The sequence below is a fragment of the Cygnus olor genome, chromosome 24, assembly GCF_009769625.2.
Source record: "Cygnus olor isolate bCygOlo1 chromosome 24, bCygOlo1.pri.v2, whole genome shotgun sequence".
NCBI lineage: Eukaryota > Metazoa > Chordata > Aves > Anseriformes > Anatidae > Cygnus > Cygnus olor.
In genome coordinates this window covers 3,259,816-3,280,136 of record NC_049192.1, presented here as the reverse complement: position 1 = coordinate 3,280,136, position 20,321 = coordinate 3,259,816, and the positions used below count along the sequence as shown (strand labels likewise).

General features: G+C 56.1%; 1 protein-coding gene and 1 long non-coding RNA gene across 19 annotated transcripts in view; one reads left to right on the top strand and one right to left on the bottom strand.

The window, feature by feature from the left end:
- Window positions 1-17,222, top strand: part of ATP2B4 (ATPase plasma membrane Ca2+ transporting 4) — a 45,090-nt gene extending 27,868 nt beyond the window's left edge. For 9 of the 18 annotated variants that reach the window (XM_040536243.1, XM_040536240.1, XM_040536246.1 and 6 more), the window contains exons 8-22: window positions 41-202; window positions 289-503; window positions 601-843; window positions 965-1,206; window positions 1,551-1,785; window positions 2,818-2,997; window positions 3,131-3,218; window positions 3,361-3,467; window positions 4,424-4,615; window positions 4,710-4,923; window positions 5,174-5,385; window positions 5,728-5,835; window positions 6,214-6,396; window positions 8,606-8,695; window positions 13,699-17,222. In XM_040536243.1, the coding sequence (XP_040392177.1) occupies window positions 41-202; window positions 289-503; window positions 601-843; window positions 965-1,206; window positions 1,551-1,785; window positions 2,818-2,997; window positions 3,131-3,218; window positions 3,361-3,467; window positions 4,424-4,615; window positions 4,710-4,923; window positions 5,174-5,385; window positions 5,728-5,835; window positions 6,214-6,396; window positions 8,606-8,695; window positions 13,699-14,004 (2,777 nt within the window). In that variant the 3' untranslated portion in view covers window positions 14,005-17,222. Of the gene's footprint in view, window positions 1-40; window positions 203-288; window positions 504-600; window positions 844-964; window positions 1,207-1,550; window positions 1,786-2,817; window positions 2,998-3,130; window positions 3,219-3,360; window positions 3,468-4,423; window positions 4,616-4,709; window positions 4,924-5,173; window positions 5,386-5,727; window positions 5,836-6,213; window positions 6,397-8,605; window positions 8,799-13,432 lie in introns of all 18 variants that reach the window. The other 9 variants (XM_040536255.1, XM_040536253.1, XM_040536252.1 and 6 more) reach the window with 3 other exon arrangements.
- LOC121059416 lies at window positions 17,084-20,273 on the bottom strand. The gene is made up of 2 exons (XR_005814560.1): window positions 19,085-20,273; window positions 17,084-18,851 (listed from the first exon to the last, which is right to left on the bottom strand). It is a non-coding gene; the product is annotated as an uncharacterized LOC121059416 (long non-coding RNA).
- Between the last annotated feature and the right edge of the window lie 48 nt (window positions 20,274-20,321).

Sequence of the window (20,321 nt, the reverse complement as noted above, 5' to 3'; positions counted from 1 at the left end):
CTACTCACACGTGGTGTCTTATTTTGCCCTGGGGCTGTAGCTAAAACTCAGGATGGTGTGGCCTTAGAGATCCAACCCCTGAAGAGCCAGGAAGGGGTGGAAAATGAGGAGAAGGAGAAGAAGAAGGTGAAGGTGCCCAAGAAGGAGAAGTCTGTGCTGCAAGGGAAGCTGACGCGCCTGGCGGTCCAGATCGGGAAGGCAGGTGAGCGGCTCTCCCTGGAAATCTCGGGGTGAGGAGGGGCTATCCCCTGCGTCCCCTCACCTCCTGTTCTGCCCCTTTTCCCCCAGGGCTGATCATGTCGGCCATCACGGTCATCATCTTGGTGCTGTACTTCGTCATTGACACCTTCGGGGTGCAGGGCCGGCCCTGGCTGGCGGAGTGCACCCCCATTTACATCCAGTACTTCGTCAAGTTCTTCATCATCGGTGTCACCGTGTTGGTGGTGGCCGTGCCTGAGGGGCTTCCGCTGGCCGTCACCATCTCCCTGGCCTACTCCGTGAAGGTGAGACCGGTGGGGGCACTGAGGGGGATGTAGAGGGCTTTATGGGGGAAATTTGGGCTTCTGGCTCTAACCTTGCTGGGTGCGCTGCCTGCTGCAGAAAATGATGAAGGACAACAACCTGGTGAGACATCTCGACGCGTGCGAGACCATGGGGAACGCCACCGCCATCTGCTCGGACAAGACAGGCACGCTCACCATGAACCGCATGACCGTGGTGCAGGCCTACGTGGGGGACACCCACTACCGCCAGATCCCCGACCCCGAAGCCATCCTGCCCAAGATCCTGGACCTCATTGTCAACGGTGTCGCCATCAACTCTGCCTACACATCCAAGATCTTGGTGAGCAGGCTCTTGGAGAGCTGAAGCCTCATGTTCCCACCACCGTTGGCCAATCCTACAGCTCCCATCCTGCCGTACCCAGGTTTGACATTGTGTTTTCTTTCCCTTTTTTCCCCTCCAGCCACCAGAGAAGGAAGGGGGGCTACCCCGGCAAGTGGGGAACAAGACGGAGTGCGCCCTGCTGGGTTTCGTGCTGGACCTGAAGCAGGACTACCAGGCGGTGCGCAACGAGGTGCCAGAGGAGAAGCTCTACAAGGTCTACACCTTCAACTCGGTGCGCAAGTCCATGAGCACGGTGCTGAAGAACGGCAACGGTGGCTTCCGCATGTACAGCAAGGGAGCCTCCGAGATCATCCTCCGCAAGTAACCGTCCCCTCCTTGCTCTCCGGGTCCTTTCCCCATCCCGCCAGCCCCGGGGGCTTTGGGCTCTCAATGTGCCGTGGAGATGTTGGGAGCGGGGCTGAGGGTGAAGGGGGTGCCCAGCCCTTGTGGAGCGGGGAGGAAGGGGCTGAGCATCAGGAGGTGCTCTGGGCGAAATGTTGGCTCTTGGTAGCGTGGTTTTGGTAGAGCTGTAGGCAGCCCTGGGTCAGGGGGATGCACCCATTTTACAGGCAGGAAAACTGAGTGTCAGGGAGTGGATCGCTGAGCAGGCAGCGTGCCTCTGCTGCTTCCAGTCTCCCTCACCCTCTTGTCCTGGTCCCGCGTAGGTGCACCAAGATCCTGGACAAGAACGGTGACCCCCGGGTGTTCAAGACAAAGGACCGGGATGAGATGGTGAAGAAGGTGATCGAGCCCATGGCGTGCCACGGGCTGCGGACCATCTGCCTGGCCTTCCGCGACTTCCCCGCCGATGCCGAGCCCGACTGGGACAGCGAGAACGAGATCCTGTCCGACCTGACCTGCATCGCTGTGGTCGGCATAGAGGACCCTGTGCGGCCAGAGGTACCAAAGCCCCCGCGCTGTCCTTCACCCAGCCCCGTTCCTGGGCCAGGAGCCCTTTTCCATGTCCCTCAGGATCATGAGTCCCATAGGGAAGCATGAGCATCTCCTGCACGTCCATCCCCGAATTGCACCAGGATGCTGCGTGCTGGCATATCCCTCCCATACCCAGACAGAAGGACCCAGTGGCAGCCTGCTTCCCCCCAAACCCCGCTCCTTTACGGGTGCAGAGGTCTGTGCACAAGCCCAACTCCTTCCACGTGCAGTCCTAAGGTGCACGGAGATGCCAGGCAGGAGTGACGAGGGTGTTGGAGAGGGCAGGACTGATTTTAGCCAATTTTCCTCCCTCCTCCTTGCAGCTCGCTGCCCCCATTCACCACAGGGGTGCCGGGCAGGCAGCTGCGTAATGCAATAAACCCTCTGCTACCTGCCTCTTGATTACATTTCGGAGCTTGCCCCCACGCTCCTGCCTTGCTTGCATCTTTCCTTATTAGATGTTCAAGTATCTGGGCCTGGGAATTGCATTACAGATGCCCCGTCTGCGCCGGCTCTGGAGGCTGTGATTCGATTTGCTAATTCCTCACTAATATCCTCTTCCCCCACCGCTCCGTAATAGATAAACCCATTAGGGCAGCAACGTGCTGCCGGAGCAGTGTGGAGTTGTGGGGGGGGGGGGAATGCCCCCGTTTTGATGGATTGCCTTGGCACCCATCTCTGCAGCGTGATGGGGAGGGGGCAGTGAGGTTACCCTCCCGGGAAGCTGCTCTGAGGGATGCTCTGGTCCCTGGGGACTTCTCTGTACCCCCAGGGATAAATTGCTCAGCTGGTTTGGGGGGGGGGGGGGCCGCTTTAGGTTCAGCAGCTGGTCCCCAGGCTGAGCACCCGGCTGAGCATCGGGTGGATGTTAAATGGCTCGTGGCTGCACCGAGACCCTGCCCAGATCCATTTGGGGAGGGGGGGACGTTTGGGGAGGGTGGCAGAGGAGCTGCGTGGCCCTGCCCTGCCCGCCCACCCGCTGCCTGTGCGCGTCCTCAGGTGCCCGATGCCATCCTGAAGTGCCAGCGCGCGGGCATCACCGTCCGCATGGTGACGGGGGACAACATCAACACCGCCCGCGCCATCGCCACCAAGTGCGGCATCCTGCTGCCGGGGGAGGACTTCTTGTGCCTGGAGGGGAAGGAGTTCAACCGGCTCATCCGCAACGAGAAGGGCGAGGTGGGGCCCTTGGGGGTCTTCTTGGGGGAATTGGGGTGCCTCAAGGCGAGGGGTTTTGGGGTTTGTGCTCTCTGGTTGGGCAGAAAAGGGGTCTGGGGATCCCTGCCCTGCTCACATCCGTCGTGTCCTGCAGGTGGAGCAGGAGCAGCTGGACAAGATCTGGCCCAAGTTGCGCGTGCTGGCCCGCTCCTCCCCGACGGATAAGCACACGCTTGTCAAAGGTGGGTGTGTGGCAGCCCCCTGTGGCTGCCTCCCCTCCCCAAAGCCTCTCGGTCTGCTCTGCCCGGGTGCTTCTGCAGCATAACCTGTGCTGGAGCCTGCCCTCGGAGCTGACTTTCTCCGCGCTGCTTGTCCCCGATGCAGGAATCATCGACAGCACCGTTGGTGACCAGAGGCAGGTCGTGGCCGTCACCGGGGATGGGACCAACGATGGCCCAGCGCTGAAGAAAGCTGACGTTGGGTTTGCCATGGTAGGGATGGCAGTGGGATCACCAAGGGGTGCTCCCTGCTTCGGGGGTGGCTTTGTTTTCTGGGGAGAGAAACTGTGATGACCCACTTGGTTGTTCTGAACACTTGAATTGTCTGTGGAGCGGCGAAGCTCTTTCAAATCTTCCTTGGTGGCTTAGAAAGGAAGAAGAAACCTTCTTTGGAGGTTTGATCGAATTCTCAGGAGCTTTCTAGGACTGTTAGCGAACAATTGCTGGAAAACAATCCTCCAGTAGTCTGGCTTCTCTGCCCCAGCTGTGGGGACGGTGTCAAGCTGAAGGTGACAAAGCACTCGTGGAGCACCAGGGTCCTGCCCCCAGTGGCCCAGGGTGCTGAGCTGGGAGGTCCAGCAGCGCCCTGGAGCTTGCTGTGACTCCATGCAGCTTCCCTTTGAAGCTCCTGCCCTGCACAGGCAGGGTGAGGTTCCCATCTCAAGCAGGTTTTGCAAACCTCAAGAAAGCTTCTGGGGGAAATTGCCAGGGAACGGGCTCCTTGCAGGGCACTGCTGGGTGTGTGCAGTGCCGAGCGAGCGCCTCCCCATACCGGCAGTGGGAAATGCAGCGAACCCAGCTCCTACAGAGCAAATCTCACCGTGCTGAGACACTGCAGTGACTTCTGGGGGGCTGCTGCTTTGCTGCAGCGTGGCCCATCGGGAGCACTGACAGCTCTGGCTGGCACGCTGAGCTGACCCGTAGCCCCAGTTTGGAGCTCAGCCGTGCCTGTCCTTGAAGGCTGTGCTGCTCGGGAGCCTCCGCGCTTGGTTTGCTGCACGGAGCAAGGACTGGGAGCAGAGGGCACGGCTGGCATCAGCTCCTGGCTGCGGCGGGGTCTTCTCTTGGGGCTGTTTTTGGGGAAGAAGCAGCGTCGTGGAGCCAGGCAGATGGAGAGCGCGGAGCTTGCCCTGTGCCTCATCCCTGCCGCTTCCTCCCCGGCCCTCAAGGGCATCGCAGGCACCGACGTGGCGAAGGAGGCTTCGGACATCATCCTGACGGACGACAACTTCACCAGCATCGTCAAGGCGGTGATGTGGGGCCGCAATGTCTATGACAGCATCTCCAAGTTCCTGCAGTTCCAGCTGACCGTCAACGTCGTGGCCGTCATCGTGGCTTTCACAGGCGCCTGCATCACGCAGGTACGGGGCTGCCGGGCTGGGCTCGAGGAACGAAATGGCCCGAAAATGGGGCAGGTTTGGTGGTGTGACGCATTCCTCCCTCCTCTCCCTGCAGGACTCCCCCCTGAAGGCCGTGCAGATGCTGTGGGTGAACCTGATCATGGACACCTTCGCCTCCTTAGCCCTGGCCACCGAGCCCCCCTCTGAGTCCTTGCTGCTCCGCAAGCCCTACGGCCGCAACAAGCCGCTCATCTCCCGCACCATGATGAAGAACATCCTGGGGCACGCCGTCTACCAGCTCACTATCATTTTCACGCTGCTTTTTGTGGGTGAGCTTCGAGATCCCGAGAAACTGGGGTAGGGATAAAAGGGGCAGATGGCCACCGGACCCTCAGCGGTGTTGGGGACCCCACGTTGGCCAACACAGAGCTGATGGGATGGGAAGCAGAGGGGTGATGATAAAGGATTTATGCTGAGAACTGGGATCCTAATACCATTGAGGCAGAGCAGAGGTAAGGAACAGGATCTCATCTTCTCTTTTCCTCGCCATCCCCACCCCAAAACCCCTTGCCTGCTTAGGGGAGAAGCTGTTTGACATCGACAGCGGCCGCAACGCCCCGCTCCACTCCCCACCCACTGAGCACTACACCATCGTCTTCAACACCTTCGTCATGATGCAGCTCTTCAACGAGATCAACGCGCGCAAGATCCACGGGGAGAGGAACGTCTTCGAGGCCATCTATCGCAACCCCATCTTCTGCACGGTGGTGCTGGGGACTTTTGCAGCCCAGGTGAGGCCGTGGGGTAGGATTTAAGGAAAGGGAAGGGTGGTGGGGCTGGGAGGACCCATGGGTGCTGCTGTCCCACCCCGACAGCCCCGTTCTTTTCCCTTATTCTTCTCCAGCAGCTTCTTGGTGACGCAACCTGGCATCTAGGGTCCAGAGTGTGTCGGGAGGTGCCAGGGCTGGCAGCACACCTCTGGTGTCTTTGCTAGCGTAGATACAAGGTCCTTTCCCCAGTTGTCATCCCAGGAAAGGGGATACGTGGGGTTCTGGGGGACCTTTTCTTCCCGTGGCTGAGCGTTGCAGCCCTCTGAGCTCCCGGCGTGTGACTTGTTCTCTCCTGTGCCGTAGATCATCATTGTGGAGTTCGGTGGGAAGCCCTTCAGCTGCTCTGGGCTCACCCTGAGCCAGTGGTTCTGGTGTATTTTTATCGGAGTGGGAGAGCTCCTCTGGGGCCAGGTAAGAGCCAGCCTGTGTGAAAAAAAACCACCCCGTTCCTCCGTGCCTGGACGGGATCCCAGCCCAGCCTGCTGGGCTTTCCCACTGCCTTTCCTTTCCCTCTGCCTCACCGCCCTGCCTCCCCCCAGCATTCATTCAGTGCTGGGGCAGGAGATGATGCTCCATCCTAAAACCACACCAGCAGAGAGGAGGAGGAGGATGCTGATAAGCCTCCTCGTTCCCACCCTGCTTGCCCTGGGGGTGCTTCCAGGGCTGGCATCTCTGGGCTGAGTCCTGGCAGCTCGCTGCAGGGCTGCTCCCCTGGGGAATGCTGCTGGCTGGGGGCTCTGTGCTGCCCCAGCCCACGGGCTGAGCCCTGCTCTCCCTGCCTCCCCCCAGCTGATCTGCACCGTCCCGACCAGCCACCTGAAGTTCCTGAAGGAAGCCGGCCACGGCATCACCAAGGAGGAGATCCCAGAGGAGGAGCTGCCCGAGGACGTGGATGAGATCGACCACGCGGAGATGGAGCTGCGGCGGGGGCAGATCCTGTGGTTCAGGGGTCTCAACAGGATACAGACGCAGGTACTGTGGGGTGGGGGCTCCTGTGGGGCTTTCTTCTCTCCCTTTCTCTCTTTCTCTTTCTTTCTCTCCAGGGACTCCCTCTGGAAAGAGGCGACGGCTGCTGCTCGGAGGATGCCATAACCTCCTGGGCTAGACTTCTCCCACCACCTGTGCCTTTCGGGGTCTGCCCTGGTTTTTGAGAAACCGGGACGGCCTGGCCTGCTGGGATGGCTTGGGGTAGGGGGAGGTACGGGGGGGCTGTTCTGACGCAGATGGGGGCGTCCTGCAGCCCGCTGCCCGCCGGCGCCTCGCTCAGCAGTGGGTCAGCGCTGGAGCCTGCTGGGGGTCAGCCCCGTGGGGCTGCATCGTGGCGCACCCAGTTCCTGCCTGCCCCGCTCCGGGGGCTTGCGGCGGGGCTGGCTCTTGCTCCGGGGTCGATGCAAGCTCTCATCGGGCTCGGGCAGAGCCCGAGCTGCCTGGAGAAGGCTTGCACCCCGTGCCAGGAGGCTGCTGGTGCTCTCGAGAGCCAGCTGCGGTCTCTGAGCTTTCCCAAGTCTTGGGGCTCAGCGAGCAGCCACCAAACCTGGCACCCTCGGTTCTGCCGGCCGTGCTGGGTGCTGCTGTGCTGCCCAGCAGATCCCCCTGCTGTGAGCAAGCATCGCCTCCCTCTGCCCGCGGGGGCTCTTGCCATCCCTCTCTGCCAGCTCTCCCGGCTCCTTGCCTGGTGCTCTCAGCCCTGCAGCAGAGGAAGGGAGGAGGATTGGTTAAGATGGCTTTTACACCAGTTGCTTTTTTTCCCCAAAGGGTGTTTTGTTTTGTTTTTTTTTCCACCTGGATGGTTGGCTGCTCGGGGCAGGGAGAGCTCCCTTTTTCCCTCGAGGCCTGGGGCAGAGCTGCCCCACGGCACGAAGCTGTAGGTCCCATCTCTGCGGGCACGCAGAGCTGCATCACCCTTCGTTCCCTTTTCTCCAGCCCTAAAACAACTCGGGCCAGACAAAATGCCCCAGGCACAGGGACCGGAGCTAGCTTTCTTGTGCCGTGTTGGCTTCTCCTCTGGGAGATGTCACCTTGAGGATCTCGAGGTGAGGGGCAGCGCTGGTGGGGGCTGAGCTGCCTGCTCCCCCCGGCTGGTTCCCCTGGGAGCAGCGGGCTTTGGGAGGCAATCCAGGTGTCCTGGTAGGTACGAATGCGGACCCGCAGGCTCTGGGGTCTCCTCCTGTAGCCGTTGCAGACCTGTGCTCCAACAAGCTTTTGCTATTAGAATATGGACAAAAAATGCTCCTGGACGTTGCAGCTGTTGGCAAGTCCTGGTGCTGCTTTAGCATCCCTCTTATGGGCCGCGGTGCCCTGCACGCTGAGCAGAGCAGCAGCAGGTCAAACCTGAGCATCTCACAGGCTTCTGCCCCCGGTCAGTGAGCCTGAAGGAGAAGCGCGGGGCCGTTCCTCGCGGCCAGCCGGGTGTGCCAGGGCCAAGCATCCCGCTGGGGATGGAGGTTGGGCTGGGCAAGGAGCGAAGCAGGATGCGAAGCATCTCCGGGGTGAATGAGAGCCGCACACGGGTCTGGCCCTTCCCCAGGGGAGCAGCGAGGAGCTGCGGGGCTGGGGACAGCCCGGGGGGAAGAGTTTGGGATGGCACCGACCCAGCTTGGTCTCTGCTGCCCTGGAGGGTGCCCGCAGCCCCCCTGGGGGTGCTGCCTCGCTGCTTCCCTACCAGCTGCCCCCCCGAGTCCTCCGCAGCCCTGGCTGGGAGGCTGCGATGCCTTCTGGCACACCGTGGCCCCGTGGGGCTGAGGGACCCCAAATGCTCTCCCAGTGCAGTTTCCAGCCCGCTGGCTGCCAGCTCCCACTTCTGCCTGCCCTCTGCCTCTCTCTGCTCCTCCTGCAGACTGTCGGGGTAACCCGGGGTGCTCCCCCCCCACCGCACCTCTCTCGGTGGTGGGATGAACCCCGCACTTCTTGGGACAAACCCCGCATTTCTTGGGATCAACCCCGCACCTCTCGCACCTGCCGGGGCTGGAGCCTGCCTCCCCTCTGCTCCCAGCCACCCACCGAACCCCTGAGGGTTTGCGGGAGCGTGGGTGGGGGTCTCTCCTCCTTCCTTCCCCCCTCTCCATCCCTCCTTCTTCCTTCCTGTCCCTGTGTGCCTGCCCGAACCCCGCTCCCTCTGTCCCCGACCCCTCTCCCTGTCTCTGCCCGGGGCGACGCTATCTCACTCTCTGATTCTTTGCAGATGGACGTAGTTTACACATTCCAGACCGGCGCCTCCTCTTTGCAGGGAGCCCTCAGGAGACAGCCTTCCATCGTGAGCCAGCACCACGATGTAAAAAATGTTTCTAGCCCAACCCATGTAGCTCTTTCCTCCGTCAATTCCACTCCCACCACTTCTGCTGTTGCTGCTGCTGCTGCATCTCCTCCTGCGGGCAGTGAGTGATAGTCTATTACAATGCATGACTTCTAATAACCACAGCGAGCACCTGCACAGCCTCCCCCAGCCTGTTCTCTCTCCCTCTGGCCCTTGACTGACGCACTGATCTCTAAAGTGAAGGATGGGGCGGGAGATCGTTTAAAAACAAATTGATTTTTTACGCCGTTGCACCTCGAACGAGCCGATGGTACTTTCAGGTCCGTCCCCACCCCATTCCTCGTTGCTTCCTTCTCTTTCACCTCTTCTCCTCCTTTGCAGGATTGACCTATGAGTCCGCCCTCCCGAGGGGTGCAAAACTGGGGGGTTCTTGTTGAAAGAACCGTGCCTTTCTCAGCAGCTCAGAGCCTTGCTGTGAGAAGGGAGCGCTGTGGCCCCAGGAGGCTGGCGGAGAAGTTGCTTTACCAAAACCCTAAATCCATTTGAGGGCAAAGCAACCTCTCAGACCCTTCCCACAGCAGTCAGCACGCTACTGAGGGCCGGCTGGGCTGCGGCCAGGAGCCGCCTGCATGCTCTCTGCCTTTTTGCACGTGTGCAAGGAGAGGTTTGTTGGCTCCTGCCGCGATCGGGGGGCTCGGTGGTGCGCGAGCGGCCGGTCACCGTGGCTCAGCCGCGGCCGAGCCCCCTGGATCGGGGCTGGCTTGGAAGCAAGTAGCCCCCGCGTGCCGTGGGTTAACCTGCATGCCGTTTGGGCCAGGGCTGAGGTCCCCGTGCCGAGGCCGGGGTCCTGCTGTGCACCCTGGGGACCCCCAGAGCCCTGCCTCGAGGCCGGAGCAAGCCCCGGGCAGGACGGCGCTGGAGCGCACGTGCCGCAGCTCAGCGCAAATGCCAGTGCTGCCGTGGCAAGGAGCACACCGAAGCGTGTCACAGCTCTGCGGGGACACCACGGGGGGGCTCCGTTTGTCCCCCGGTGTCCCCAGAGCATCGCTGCCCCGTGCAGCAGCTCAGCGGGGCCCGGCTGGCCGCTCCGTTCTGTGCCTGTGACTTTCTGCATGCAAACGGAGACAGAAAACGTGGCTGGGCCCAGCGGGATCCCGTGTCCGGCCGTGGGTTCCCAGCCCCAAGCCCAGCCCTGCGATGCGGTGCCCTCTCCCTGTTCGATGTGAGCAGAGGTGGCCCACGAGCACGGGAGCCGGGTTCTCCGCAGGGCTGTGCCAGGCTGTGAGTAGGTAGCGTGTCTTTCCCAGATAATTGGCTTCTTTTTTTATTGCACAGTCATTTTCCTCGTTCTCTTATTAAAGCAATACCCTCGGCGACTTTTTGAATAGCTCTCAGTCCCCGCTGTTTACGCAACGTGGGAGAGAAGAGAGAATTTTTGGTAATTTTGTTTTCTCTCTGTTTAGCCACCACCGATGCCTGAGTTTTATTTTGTTTAAACCCCGTGTTCCTGCAGCAGTGCAGCTGCCTTCTGTTCCTGACTGCATCTCTGCACCACCGGGACTTTGATCGGCAGAAAACCCGTTAGAGGGGTCTCAGGGTAGGGAATTTGGGTGGAGAAAATCCAAATGCAGATTTCTTTGCAGTCTGCGGATTGATGTTCTCCCCGTTCTGCAGCAGGGGGATAGATAACTTGGATGGCACGTGTCCTTCCAGGCAACAACCGACCTTACCAAAGGCTAACCCAGGCTGCTAAGCCTTCCCTCTGTTCTCTGTCTGGACTCTTCTCTATGCCCTCTGCTGCTTTCCTTCCCTCCCTCTGCGCTCCTCTTCCCTCCATACAGATTGACGGCGTCCCGCTGCCTCCCACCTCGTTTCCGAGATGAGCTCCCCGGGGCTGGACCTTGGCAGCCCCGTGTGCGGAGCTGGGGGGCGTCGGAGGAGAGGGAAATCTCAGGAGTGACTCCAGGAGGTGGTCAGCGGAGCTAACCCCGTGCCTCTTTGGGACTTTTGGACCTGGTTTGAGGCAGTTGGGCCCAGCAAGCCATGGGTTGGTGGCGGAGCTGATGCTGGCATCGTGCAGAAGCTGTAATTTCCACCTCCGTGTGGGCAGTGGCTTTTGCCCAGCTCTTTGCAGTGCTGGTGTAAAACGAGGATTTATTCCAAGCTCAGAGGTTACGCCAAGCTCCTTTGACAAGGGAACGGCTGAATTGATTTTGCATCAGTTTGAGGGAGCTGCTTAAATCAAAATACCTGGGGAAAGCTGCAGCAGAAGCTGTTGTGGAGCAGAAGGCAGTGATGTGGTAGGCAGGGTCTGGGCTCACCAGTGCTTGAAGTGGTGTCGGAGGGCTTCTGTGAGGCTGCTCCTTGCTCTGCTGGAGCTTGTCCTGGGCTCACCACGTGGTTCTGGGGCACAGGGCTCTCCCTAGCTTGTTCAGGCTGGCTGCGTGTGGTTTAGGTGGTTTTGCACGCTGCCTTTGAGCAGTCGGTGCTTTTGGCAGTCGTTGCAGTTGCTGCTCTTGGGATGCCGACGAAGTGACGGGTCGTCGCCATCGGCACGAGGCGGTCTGTTCAGTGGTCTGTCTTGTCCTGTGCATTCACCCTAAATCCTGAATTTATCCAGGATCTTGCTGTGGCCGCTAGTGCATCAAGCAGCTCCGAATTCCCGTTCCCAGCCACGCAAACCTTCTGTTCCCACAGCCAGCTGGTGCTCCAGCAGCACGGGGGTACCCGGCCCATGCTCATCTCCTCGGGGGTGTCTCACCCAGCTCGTGTGCGTGCTGGAGCTGGCTGGTTTGTTTCCAGAAGGTGTGCTGCGCCCCTGGGGACGCCGTGCTGCTGCCCAGCGTGGGGTGGCACCGCTGTTCTGACCCAGAGCAGGCTCGGAAGGGCACCCCCATGGGAGGGGAGCCCCTGGAGCATCCTGCAGGTAAACCCCCAGGGTTTCAGGCACGGGACTCGTCTCGGAGTAACTTCTCTGGTCTGCTTCTGTGGGTGCTGTTTGTGCTGAGACCAAAGACCCCCCAGGAGGCTCTCGGTGCCTGTGCTGCGTGGCGATTTCCCTCCTAGCATCGGACCAAGGCGGACCGCTTGACCTGGCTCATCTCCCCGCGACAAGGGGTGTGTCTGTTCACCAGATCTGCAGCCTGTTCGCGAAGAAGTGGCAGCACACACGTGTATTTTCAGCCTCATCAGCTTGCAAGGGGATACTTGAATCATTCTCCTTCTAGCAGCGCTGCACTCTCTGCTCCCTCGGCTGAGGGATGGGGAGGCTGCGGAGGTGCAGCGTGGGGATGCTGCGGAGAGCATCCCATCTATGCAATCTGTGGCTCTCCTATTTGTGCCCGAGCTTCAGCCAACGGTGCCACCGTGAGAGCAGGCAGGGGACATGGATGGGGAGCAGGCAGAGGTGGCCTGTGACTACCAGGGCTCCTTCTGTGGGGCAGGAGACAGATGGAGCAGGGCTGCTGCTGCTACGGGGAGGTGTTACCGACTTCAAGGCAGTTCCCTGGTGGCTGGGAGGGTGCCGCGAGCCAGGAGGGTGCTGGTGTGAGCTGCTGCGGCAGGATGGGGACCTCTGGGGAGAGGCAGCAGGGAGGATCAGTGCAAGATGCGGTGGAGTGACCCAAGAGATGCTTTGGAGAGCACTCTGTGCTGGGTAGCTCCCGGCTTTGCAGTAAAAGGCAAAGCTGTGTGATTTCACCAGGTCCTTCTAGGCTTGGAAGCCTTCAGCTCGGTTTGTCAGCTCCGCTTGGAAAGCCCGCAGATTGCAACGCTCTCGTTTGGTGATGCCTTTTGACATCTTCGAGTGACCGCAGCCCCGAGTCACCCACGGGGGCTGGAGCACTTTTGTGCCCCGAGGCGCCCGCGTTGGTCGCCCCACGCATGCCAGCGCCTGCACGCCGCTGCCCGGGGGCGCTGGGGCGCCCACATCAGCCCCGAGCATCGCTGCCTTGTGCCCCCTCGCCACCGATCCGACCCAACGGCTGCGACCCAGCTGCAGAGGGAGGGCTGGAAGAGGTTTTTTTTCAAGGCTGGGTTTCTGGAGGAGCAGCGGATCCAGCGGTGGCCTCCGTCCTGGCTGGTTTCCAGACCTCTCCCTCCCGGTGCTACGCAGGCGGCACGGCCGTAGGCTGGCTGCCCAACCTGGGCTCTGGATCTCCCGCTTGCCGTGCCTGGAGCCTGGCTTTTGGCAGTGCTGACAGCCCCCCTTGGCTGTTCACGGGAGCAGCGAGCGGTCCTAGCAAGGTTTGGGGTTGTTTTTTGTGCAGAGCATCCACAAGAATAGCTGCCTTTGGGAACCGCCGGGTCCTCTCGGGCGCGTTGCTGTAGGGCAGTACACAGAGCTCCAGCCCAGGATCCAGGTGGCAGCAGTGCGGGGAAGCTCGCGGGCATCTGGCTTCCTTCCTGCATGCTTGGCTGGGGCCCGTTTTGCTGCTCGTGGCACCCACTTGGACCTACTGCTGCACGTGGGCTTGAAAAGCCGGTGACGCCTTTTTTAAAGCCCGTTCCTTTCTATAGGACTAAAAAGCGAAGCAAACAAACACGTTGCTCCCACGGTAGAGTTTTTGCCTGGAAGCGAACCCACTCTTTGTCTAACCCACCTCTTTTTTGAGTCGTAGTTCCACTTTTTTTTGTCCTCGTTGATACACACAGATACGCGTGCGCGCACACAATGACAACTAATGCATTTTGGCTTCCATTCATTCGAAGTGATCTGTTTTTTTTTTTTGAGTTTTTTTATGTCTTTTCTTGCAGCTTCTGAAGTCGCCCCATAGTCGGTTGATTCCCCATCACACACCTAGTGCCTGAGTCTGATCCATGTTGGCCCTCCTAGTTCACCATAGATCTCTCATTTTGACTTAGCTGTGTGTTCAGTGGTGGTGATGTTGTTGTTGTTGTTGTCGTCCTTTTTGTTTCATTGTCTTTATTTTTAGTTTCTCCTGGGAGCTCGGGCCTCTCGTAGCCGCTACTAACCCCTCTTTTGTTTGCCCCCCATGCTCTGCGCCCTCGCCTCCCGGCAGATCAAAGTGGTGAATGCGTTCCGTAGCTCCTTGTACGAAGGCCTCGAGAAACCCGAGTCCAGAAGCTCCATCCATAACTTCATGACTCACCCAGAGTTCATCCTGGAGGAAGACGAGCCTCGAACACCATTCCTTGACAGCGCTGAAGACGACCCCGAGACCGACGGACTCAAAAAGCGAGGTGGGGATAGCCTGGGTGGATCGACATCCCTCAACAGAAATAACAATGCAGTGGACAGCGATCAAACCGAGGTCACCTTCCCGGAGCCCGAAAGCCCCTTACACAGCTTGGAGACATCGGTTTGACCTTAGAACTTCGACCCCCTCCTCCTCCTCCTCCACCTTCGCCCCGCGCCCTGTGTGATGTTGGCACCAGTAACTGATCACACACTGCGGTCACTTCGTGTCAAACTGCTCATACGTATATCATTTCGGGGATTTTTGTTTTTTTTTCTTATTTTTTTTAAACGATTATTTAGCTGTGGGAACCGGAGTACCACGATGCTGGGTGTCGGGAGAGGGGCTACGCCAAAATTTTGTGCATCTTCATCCCTAATTTTCAGTGGTACTCGCCCAAGTGAAACAGCCAGGTCATTTCCTCTCCAGGAGTTGGGCTCCATGCGTCCGTAGGGGGGTTTTCACTTTGAAAAAATGCATGTTCAAAGAAAAGTTCAAATTGTTGTAGTCTTACATGCACGCTCCCTGCCCGAGGGCTGTGGGCTGCACTTCTGACTTTTATTTTTCCACTTGTGGTTTTTAAGGTTTTCTTCTAATGTTGGGGTTTGTTCTTTGCTTGTGGGATTTGCCCCCGGTAACTTCACAGTGGGAAGTGGGGGAGTTAGCACTGTAGTGCGACAAGGTGAAAAAAAAAAAATAAAAAAGCAAACAAACAGCCAGGAGGAAGGTGTTTACTCGCAGGTTGATAGATACAGGGATGTACACCAGTCTTCCACCTTGAAAAAATGGTACCTAGCCTTTACAGCTCCTCCTCTGCGTGCGCACACGTTTCTCTCTGTTTCCAAAGCAGTGACTGGTAGACAAGGAATGAAAGTGACTCGGCTGTAGCCATGAAAGATCCTGTTGTGTGTTGTGTTTTTTTTTTCTACCAAGTTAAGTGCAGGTGAACTGGCAGTGTAAAGGGGGTGAGGAAGAACCGTGGTGGTGAGCAGCAGGGCTCTTTCCTGAGGAATCCTAAGAAATGCATCTCTTCTGCTTGCGAACGGCTGTGAAACTTTTGGCAAGAGCCCTGTAAAGCTTTAACAGCCCCTGCTGTCAGGAGCAGAATTTTTTTTTTTGTTTTTTTCCTGTTCTGGCTTGTGTGTTCAGCTGGGCCAAATAATCCTCCAGCCTCGGAGTGCAAGCTGCAGCTAAGTGCCGAGGAGCCCCGGAGGATGCTCCAGCGGCGCCCACCAGCTCCGCGCATCCCTCCCCAAGCGGTAGGAGGATGAGCAGCGGGTTATTGGTGGTACGGCTGGGCCAACTTAGATGGTGGAAGGGACAGGTCAGGTTGTCTGCGTGGCCCCTGGAAGGGAGGGGGTCTCCGTGGCCAGTGGCATGACCCGTGATTGCCAGGGAAGGGGCTCCCTTGTGGAGGTGGCAGGCTGGCTGGCTGGCTGCAGGGCTCCCAGGGGGTGCTGCATGCCTCACTTGCTGCTTTTTTTTTTTTTTTGAAGATCATCTCTTCACCCCGCATCCTGCCTCGCCTCGGTCTCCTGTAACTGTTTCTCCCCAGGGTGAGAGCCTCGGGCTGTGGAGCAGAGGTCCTGGGGTGCTGGGCAAGTCGGCTCTGCCCCGACCCTCTTGCAAAGCCAAGAAGGGGGCAGAGCAGGAGGCAGGGGTTTGCTTTGCTCGGGCTTTAGTTTTTTTTCCCCATGGGTGCACCCCTGGTTAGTGGCTTTGGGTGGTTAGGGCTGGAAACAGCCTACAGCCTTCTGTCCCTTGTCCCGTTTGGTTTGGTTGGAAGCAGAGAGAACCTGGTCATAACTGGCTGTACGATGTCGTCGTCTTTGCCCAGCCTCTGTCCCTGTAAGCAGAGGTGCCCACGAGAGGTGGGGGGCTGGCTAGTTTCTTCTTTTTCCTTTTCTTTAAGAACGCACAGCAGAATCTCCCGTGCCTTCTCCGAGCACTGCCTGCAGCACCGCCTGCCACGCGAGGGCCCAGTACTTTGCCAAGAAATAAGTGTTCCTTAAACGACAACAGCAAAAACCAAGTGTCTTTGTTTCGTTGCCCAGCCCAGCACCGACCCACCCGTCCCTCCCCGGTGCTGGCAAGGGGAGGGGGGGGGTGAAGGCTGGGCTCCGTACACTGCCAACAGCAAGGAGAAATTGCCACCACTGCCCCTCTCAATTGCAAATTCAGTGTCGAGACACCAGCCCCTGCCCGCGCAGACAAAAACCCATCGCTGTCCTCCCCTTCCTCCTGCACGCGAGCCGAAAAAATGCCTTGGGCAGGACACGGGGGTGCTGCTTGCCTGGGTGTGCACCAGTGGTGTAAGAGAGGGGTGGCCGTGGGGTTTGGGGACATAGCTCAAAAGATCACTTTTTTTCTATTTTAAATACTTGCAAAAAAAAAGGAAAAAAAAAAAAAGATTAAAACATGATGTTCTTACAAGCTCACATAAATATTTATTAAATACTTGGGGGGCACTGTTTTTTTTTTCTTTTGATATTTTTTTTATTACCTCAGACCTGCTTTAAAAAAAACAAACAACTTTAAACCAATGAAAAACAACAAAAAGCCAACTTTGGAGGCTCTTAAAGTCGCTCCCAGAAATCTGTGACTGGTGGGTTGCCGCAAGGGTCTGGTTGTTCATTAGCTGATCTGTTTTTGTTGTTCTAGTTTCCATGTTAGGAGGGGGAAAATAATTATATATAAATATTATGCAAAAAAAAAAAGATATAGTTTTCTTTAGATCAAAACTGATATTTTTACGTCAGCCATATGTATTTTGTTTAAAGAAAAAAATAAAAAAAATAAAATCTCGAGTCCCGCGTCCGCGACGACGCGTGACGGCAGTTCAGTGACAGGTAATAAATTCAGTGTATCAGCGACCGGATGCCAGTCAGCTTCCTTTTCTCTGAGCAGCCATCTTTCTACTAGACGTTAGTTGGATGAGACAAATGTTTTTTTATATAAATTATGTTGGTATGGCTGGTTGCTTAAAGTATAAACGTTTATTGTGCATACATCTTTTATGTAAAGTTTTTTTTCTGTTTAGTTTCAGTGATATACTGGCAGCAGATGACTATTGGGTTAAGTTATTGAGGACATTATAAAAACGGTTTGGGGGAGATCGGTGCTCTACGTGGAGAGGCATGGTCGGCAGCATGAACTTCTGGGGACTCTCTGCAACATGCCTTGAAAGAGGGGGAGATTTTTTTTTTTATTTTTATTTTTTGCTTTGTTTGAACTGCCACGAGTGTGCACGGGGGAGAGTGCCATGCCAGACAGGAACCGAAGTCATACCCTGTGATATGTGTTAACTTGCCTTGGAATGCTTTGTTATTAAAACACTCTGAACATAATTTTGCATCCAGTTCTTAATAACAGTAGGGTCTCTGGTGGTGGTGGTTTTCTGTGAAATAAATTGGCAGGTTAGTACCAAAGACATTACATCATGTCCTGTGTGCATTGCTGAACAGGCATTTTTAGGCATTTGCATTCTGTGATTAGGTTTTCTTTGATTTGCACAGGGATTATACTTAATTTTCAAAGGTTTTGTGCAATAAGCTTAAAATAAAAAAAAAATAAAATAAAACAATCTCAAGAAGGAAAAAAACTAAACCACATTTTAGCATGGGCAGCCTTTGGCTTTCCCCGGCCAAGGGGTAGCTGTAGTGCTGAGCCCCTGTAGAAATGCTTCTTGTGGTGACAAGATGTTGGGGTTAATGGGAAATCCCCATCCCAAATCCAAGAAGCACACCTCCACAATGCTTTTGCCAGCTCCTGTTGCCCTCCATAGCCCTTGCATAACTGCAGGGACCTCAAAGAATAATCCCTGCAGGCTTCTGTACCTCTCAGGGGGAAGGATGCTTGTACCCACCAGTAGTTGTTCCCCACCACTGTGTCCAGCTCCTACAAGTTCATCAGCCCCCGGAGCATGCAACCTGTAAACTGCACTCCTGCAGCCCCAAATCTCCTAAGCAGCGGTGCACGGTGATGAGGGGTGATGCTCCTCTGTTCCTGCCCCAGCCAGGGAGGTTGGGGGGCAGTGCCAGCAGGGTTCTTGGCACGTAGCTATTCCTCTCCAGCATCTCTTTGCCAAGGCTGTCCCCTACTGAGGCTGGCTGGTCTCTCTGGCCTGTCTCTGATATCCTCCTGCTCAACAGAAAAAAAATAAAATAAAAATCAATTTTCCTTCAAAGAAGCCCATGGCTAAAACTGCCTTTAGTTTATTTCCTCCCCTTAATATATATATATATATATATATATACAGTATTAAACCAACATTTGTGTGTGTATATATATTTATCCAGTGCTCTCACAAAAAAATTTTGATTTGAAGAGGGCACGCAGATCTGATTCTTTTTTTTTTTTTCTTTTCCAGTAACTAGTATAATAAGCACTGGTATTTTTGTATAAAAACAGAAAAATACAAAACAAAGGCTGAATATTATGTGGTATGCATGACATTAAAAAAATGGTGGTTTCAAAGCAATATGTACCCTGGTGTGTTTGCCATATCCTAGAGTCCAGCTTAAAGTGCACCTGATCTGTATTGCATTTTGATATTAATCTCTATGTACAATGTTTTGCATGTAATTTATATGGTTCTTGGGAGAAAAAAAAATTTTGAATGAATTATCAGTTAGCTTCTTCTGAGAAAACAGACTCCAAGCAGAGATAATACTCAAATCAGAAGTGGACGAGCAGTTGAGGGGTGGGAAAGGGGGTACATATACAAAAATTAAAATAAATAAATAAATAAAACATGCTGGGGGTGGGGGAGACGGGAAATGGTTTTGAATCAATAAAGCTTTGGCTGTTGAGCAGAAACAATGCGCAAGTGCATCCAGAGAATAAAATGTGCCCACATGTAACTGTGACGTCCTCAGTGTGTCTACCAGCTTGTGAAATCAATCCCACATCTTCTCCTGGTTCTGGATGGATGGCTGAGCTTCTCATCTGAGTAAGGCAGAGCGTGCAAGTAGGGCCTGCAGGGTGGAAAGAGGGATGGGGGTCAAGAAGCAACCCCACTGCTATGAGCGTCCCTATAGTTAGCGTGGGTTTCTTCTCTATGTAAGCCTCATTATTCAGAGGCAGGGAATGGCTTCTTCCATCTCCAAGCAAGGTCCAGAATCAGTTGTCAAATGTTAGCCAAAGCCAGTGGCTCTTTTGGCTATGTGACAAACTAACCCTAGAGCAAAAATCCTCCTTGTCCTCTTACCTGGTGCCCTTTCTGCGATGCCTTTAGGGTGAGTCAAGGCTATGATCTCTACCTTCTGGGGATGGTGTTTGAGCTATGTCCTGCCTCAGTGCTGAGACTCTTTTGCCTCTGTAGAGGCCCTTTGCCAAGACAAGAGTGACAATGAGAAATAAAAGCAACTAGCCTCTGAAATATCCTTGTTCCCAAGCACAGTTTTTTCACTGGATTGCTTTAACTCCTAGTTTTTGGTTGAGAAGCTGTTGCTTCTCTGTGCCTTTAATAAGACGCTTTCTCTGGAGCCAAGTCAGGATGACAAGATTGAGCTGGGCAAGGCTATCAACGAGGAAATTCAATCTACAGCTTCCCAGCTGGGTGTCTGACCCTTGGAGCCCAGGCCAACTGATATGAAGAGGTTGTAAAAGCTTTATTTTGCAGCATCGCTGTCTTCCCTGCTCACATTCCAGGCACGGTGTTTCTGCTGACAGCATCTTCCACCTCCTCAACAGAAGCTGCTTTTTTCTTTAAACTTAGTACAGGCTAGACACAAAGAAATAAACTGTTAGCGGTGCTTTTAGCTATATAAATGGGAAAAAAACAGCCAATGTTTACTTCTTTGTCCAGGGCAGACGTGAATACTTGTGTGCCGTGGACTCCTCTCCCACGTACTTAATTGCCAAGCTGATAGCAGCTCTGGTGACGTGTCCTGTGGGTGTTTGTGCAGTGACGGGGCTGCCTCACCCATCTGTACCCTAGGACAGACACTTTGGAGGCTCTTTCCTCTTACCACGGGGCCTAACCTGTGGGTCCTGGGTCTGGCAGGATGCGTGCTGCTGGGCCCAGAGGGTAGGCCTGGCCTGAAAGGAGACGAGTAAAGGAGGCAGGTTTGGGGCTTAAAGCAGGCTTGTCCTGCCCCAGCATTATCCAGAACCTGTGTGCCTGCCCCCTGGCAGAACAAGAACACAAAATAACTCGCAGCTTGCAAAGAGCGCTGCAGTGGTGGCGGAATGGCCGCCTCAGGGGGCTGAGGCCTGGCACTGTCGTGGGCAGGACGCTCCTCCTGGCAAGAGGCGAGGCACGACCTTGGCACAGGCAGAGAAGGGAAGGGGAAGCACTGCTCTGCTGGCCCTGCTGTGAGCGGCTTTGTCTGGGGCTGGCGGTGCAGCCCCAAGAGGAAGACGACAAAAAAAAAAAAAAAAAAAAAAAAAAAAAAAAAAAAAAAAAAAACGCCGCCCGCCCGCCCGCCCATTTATTTGCAGGG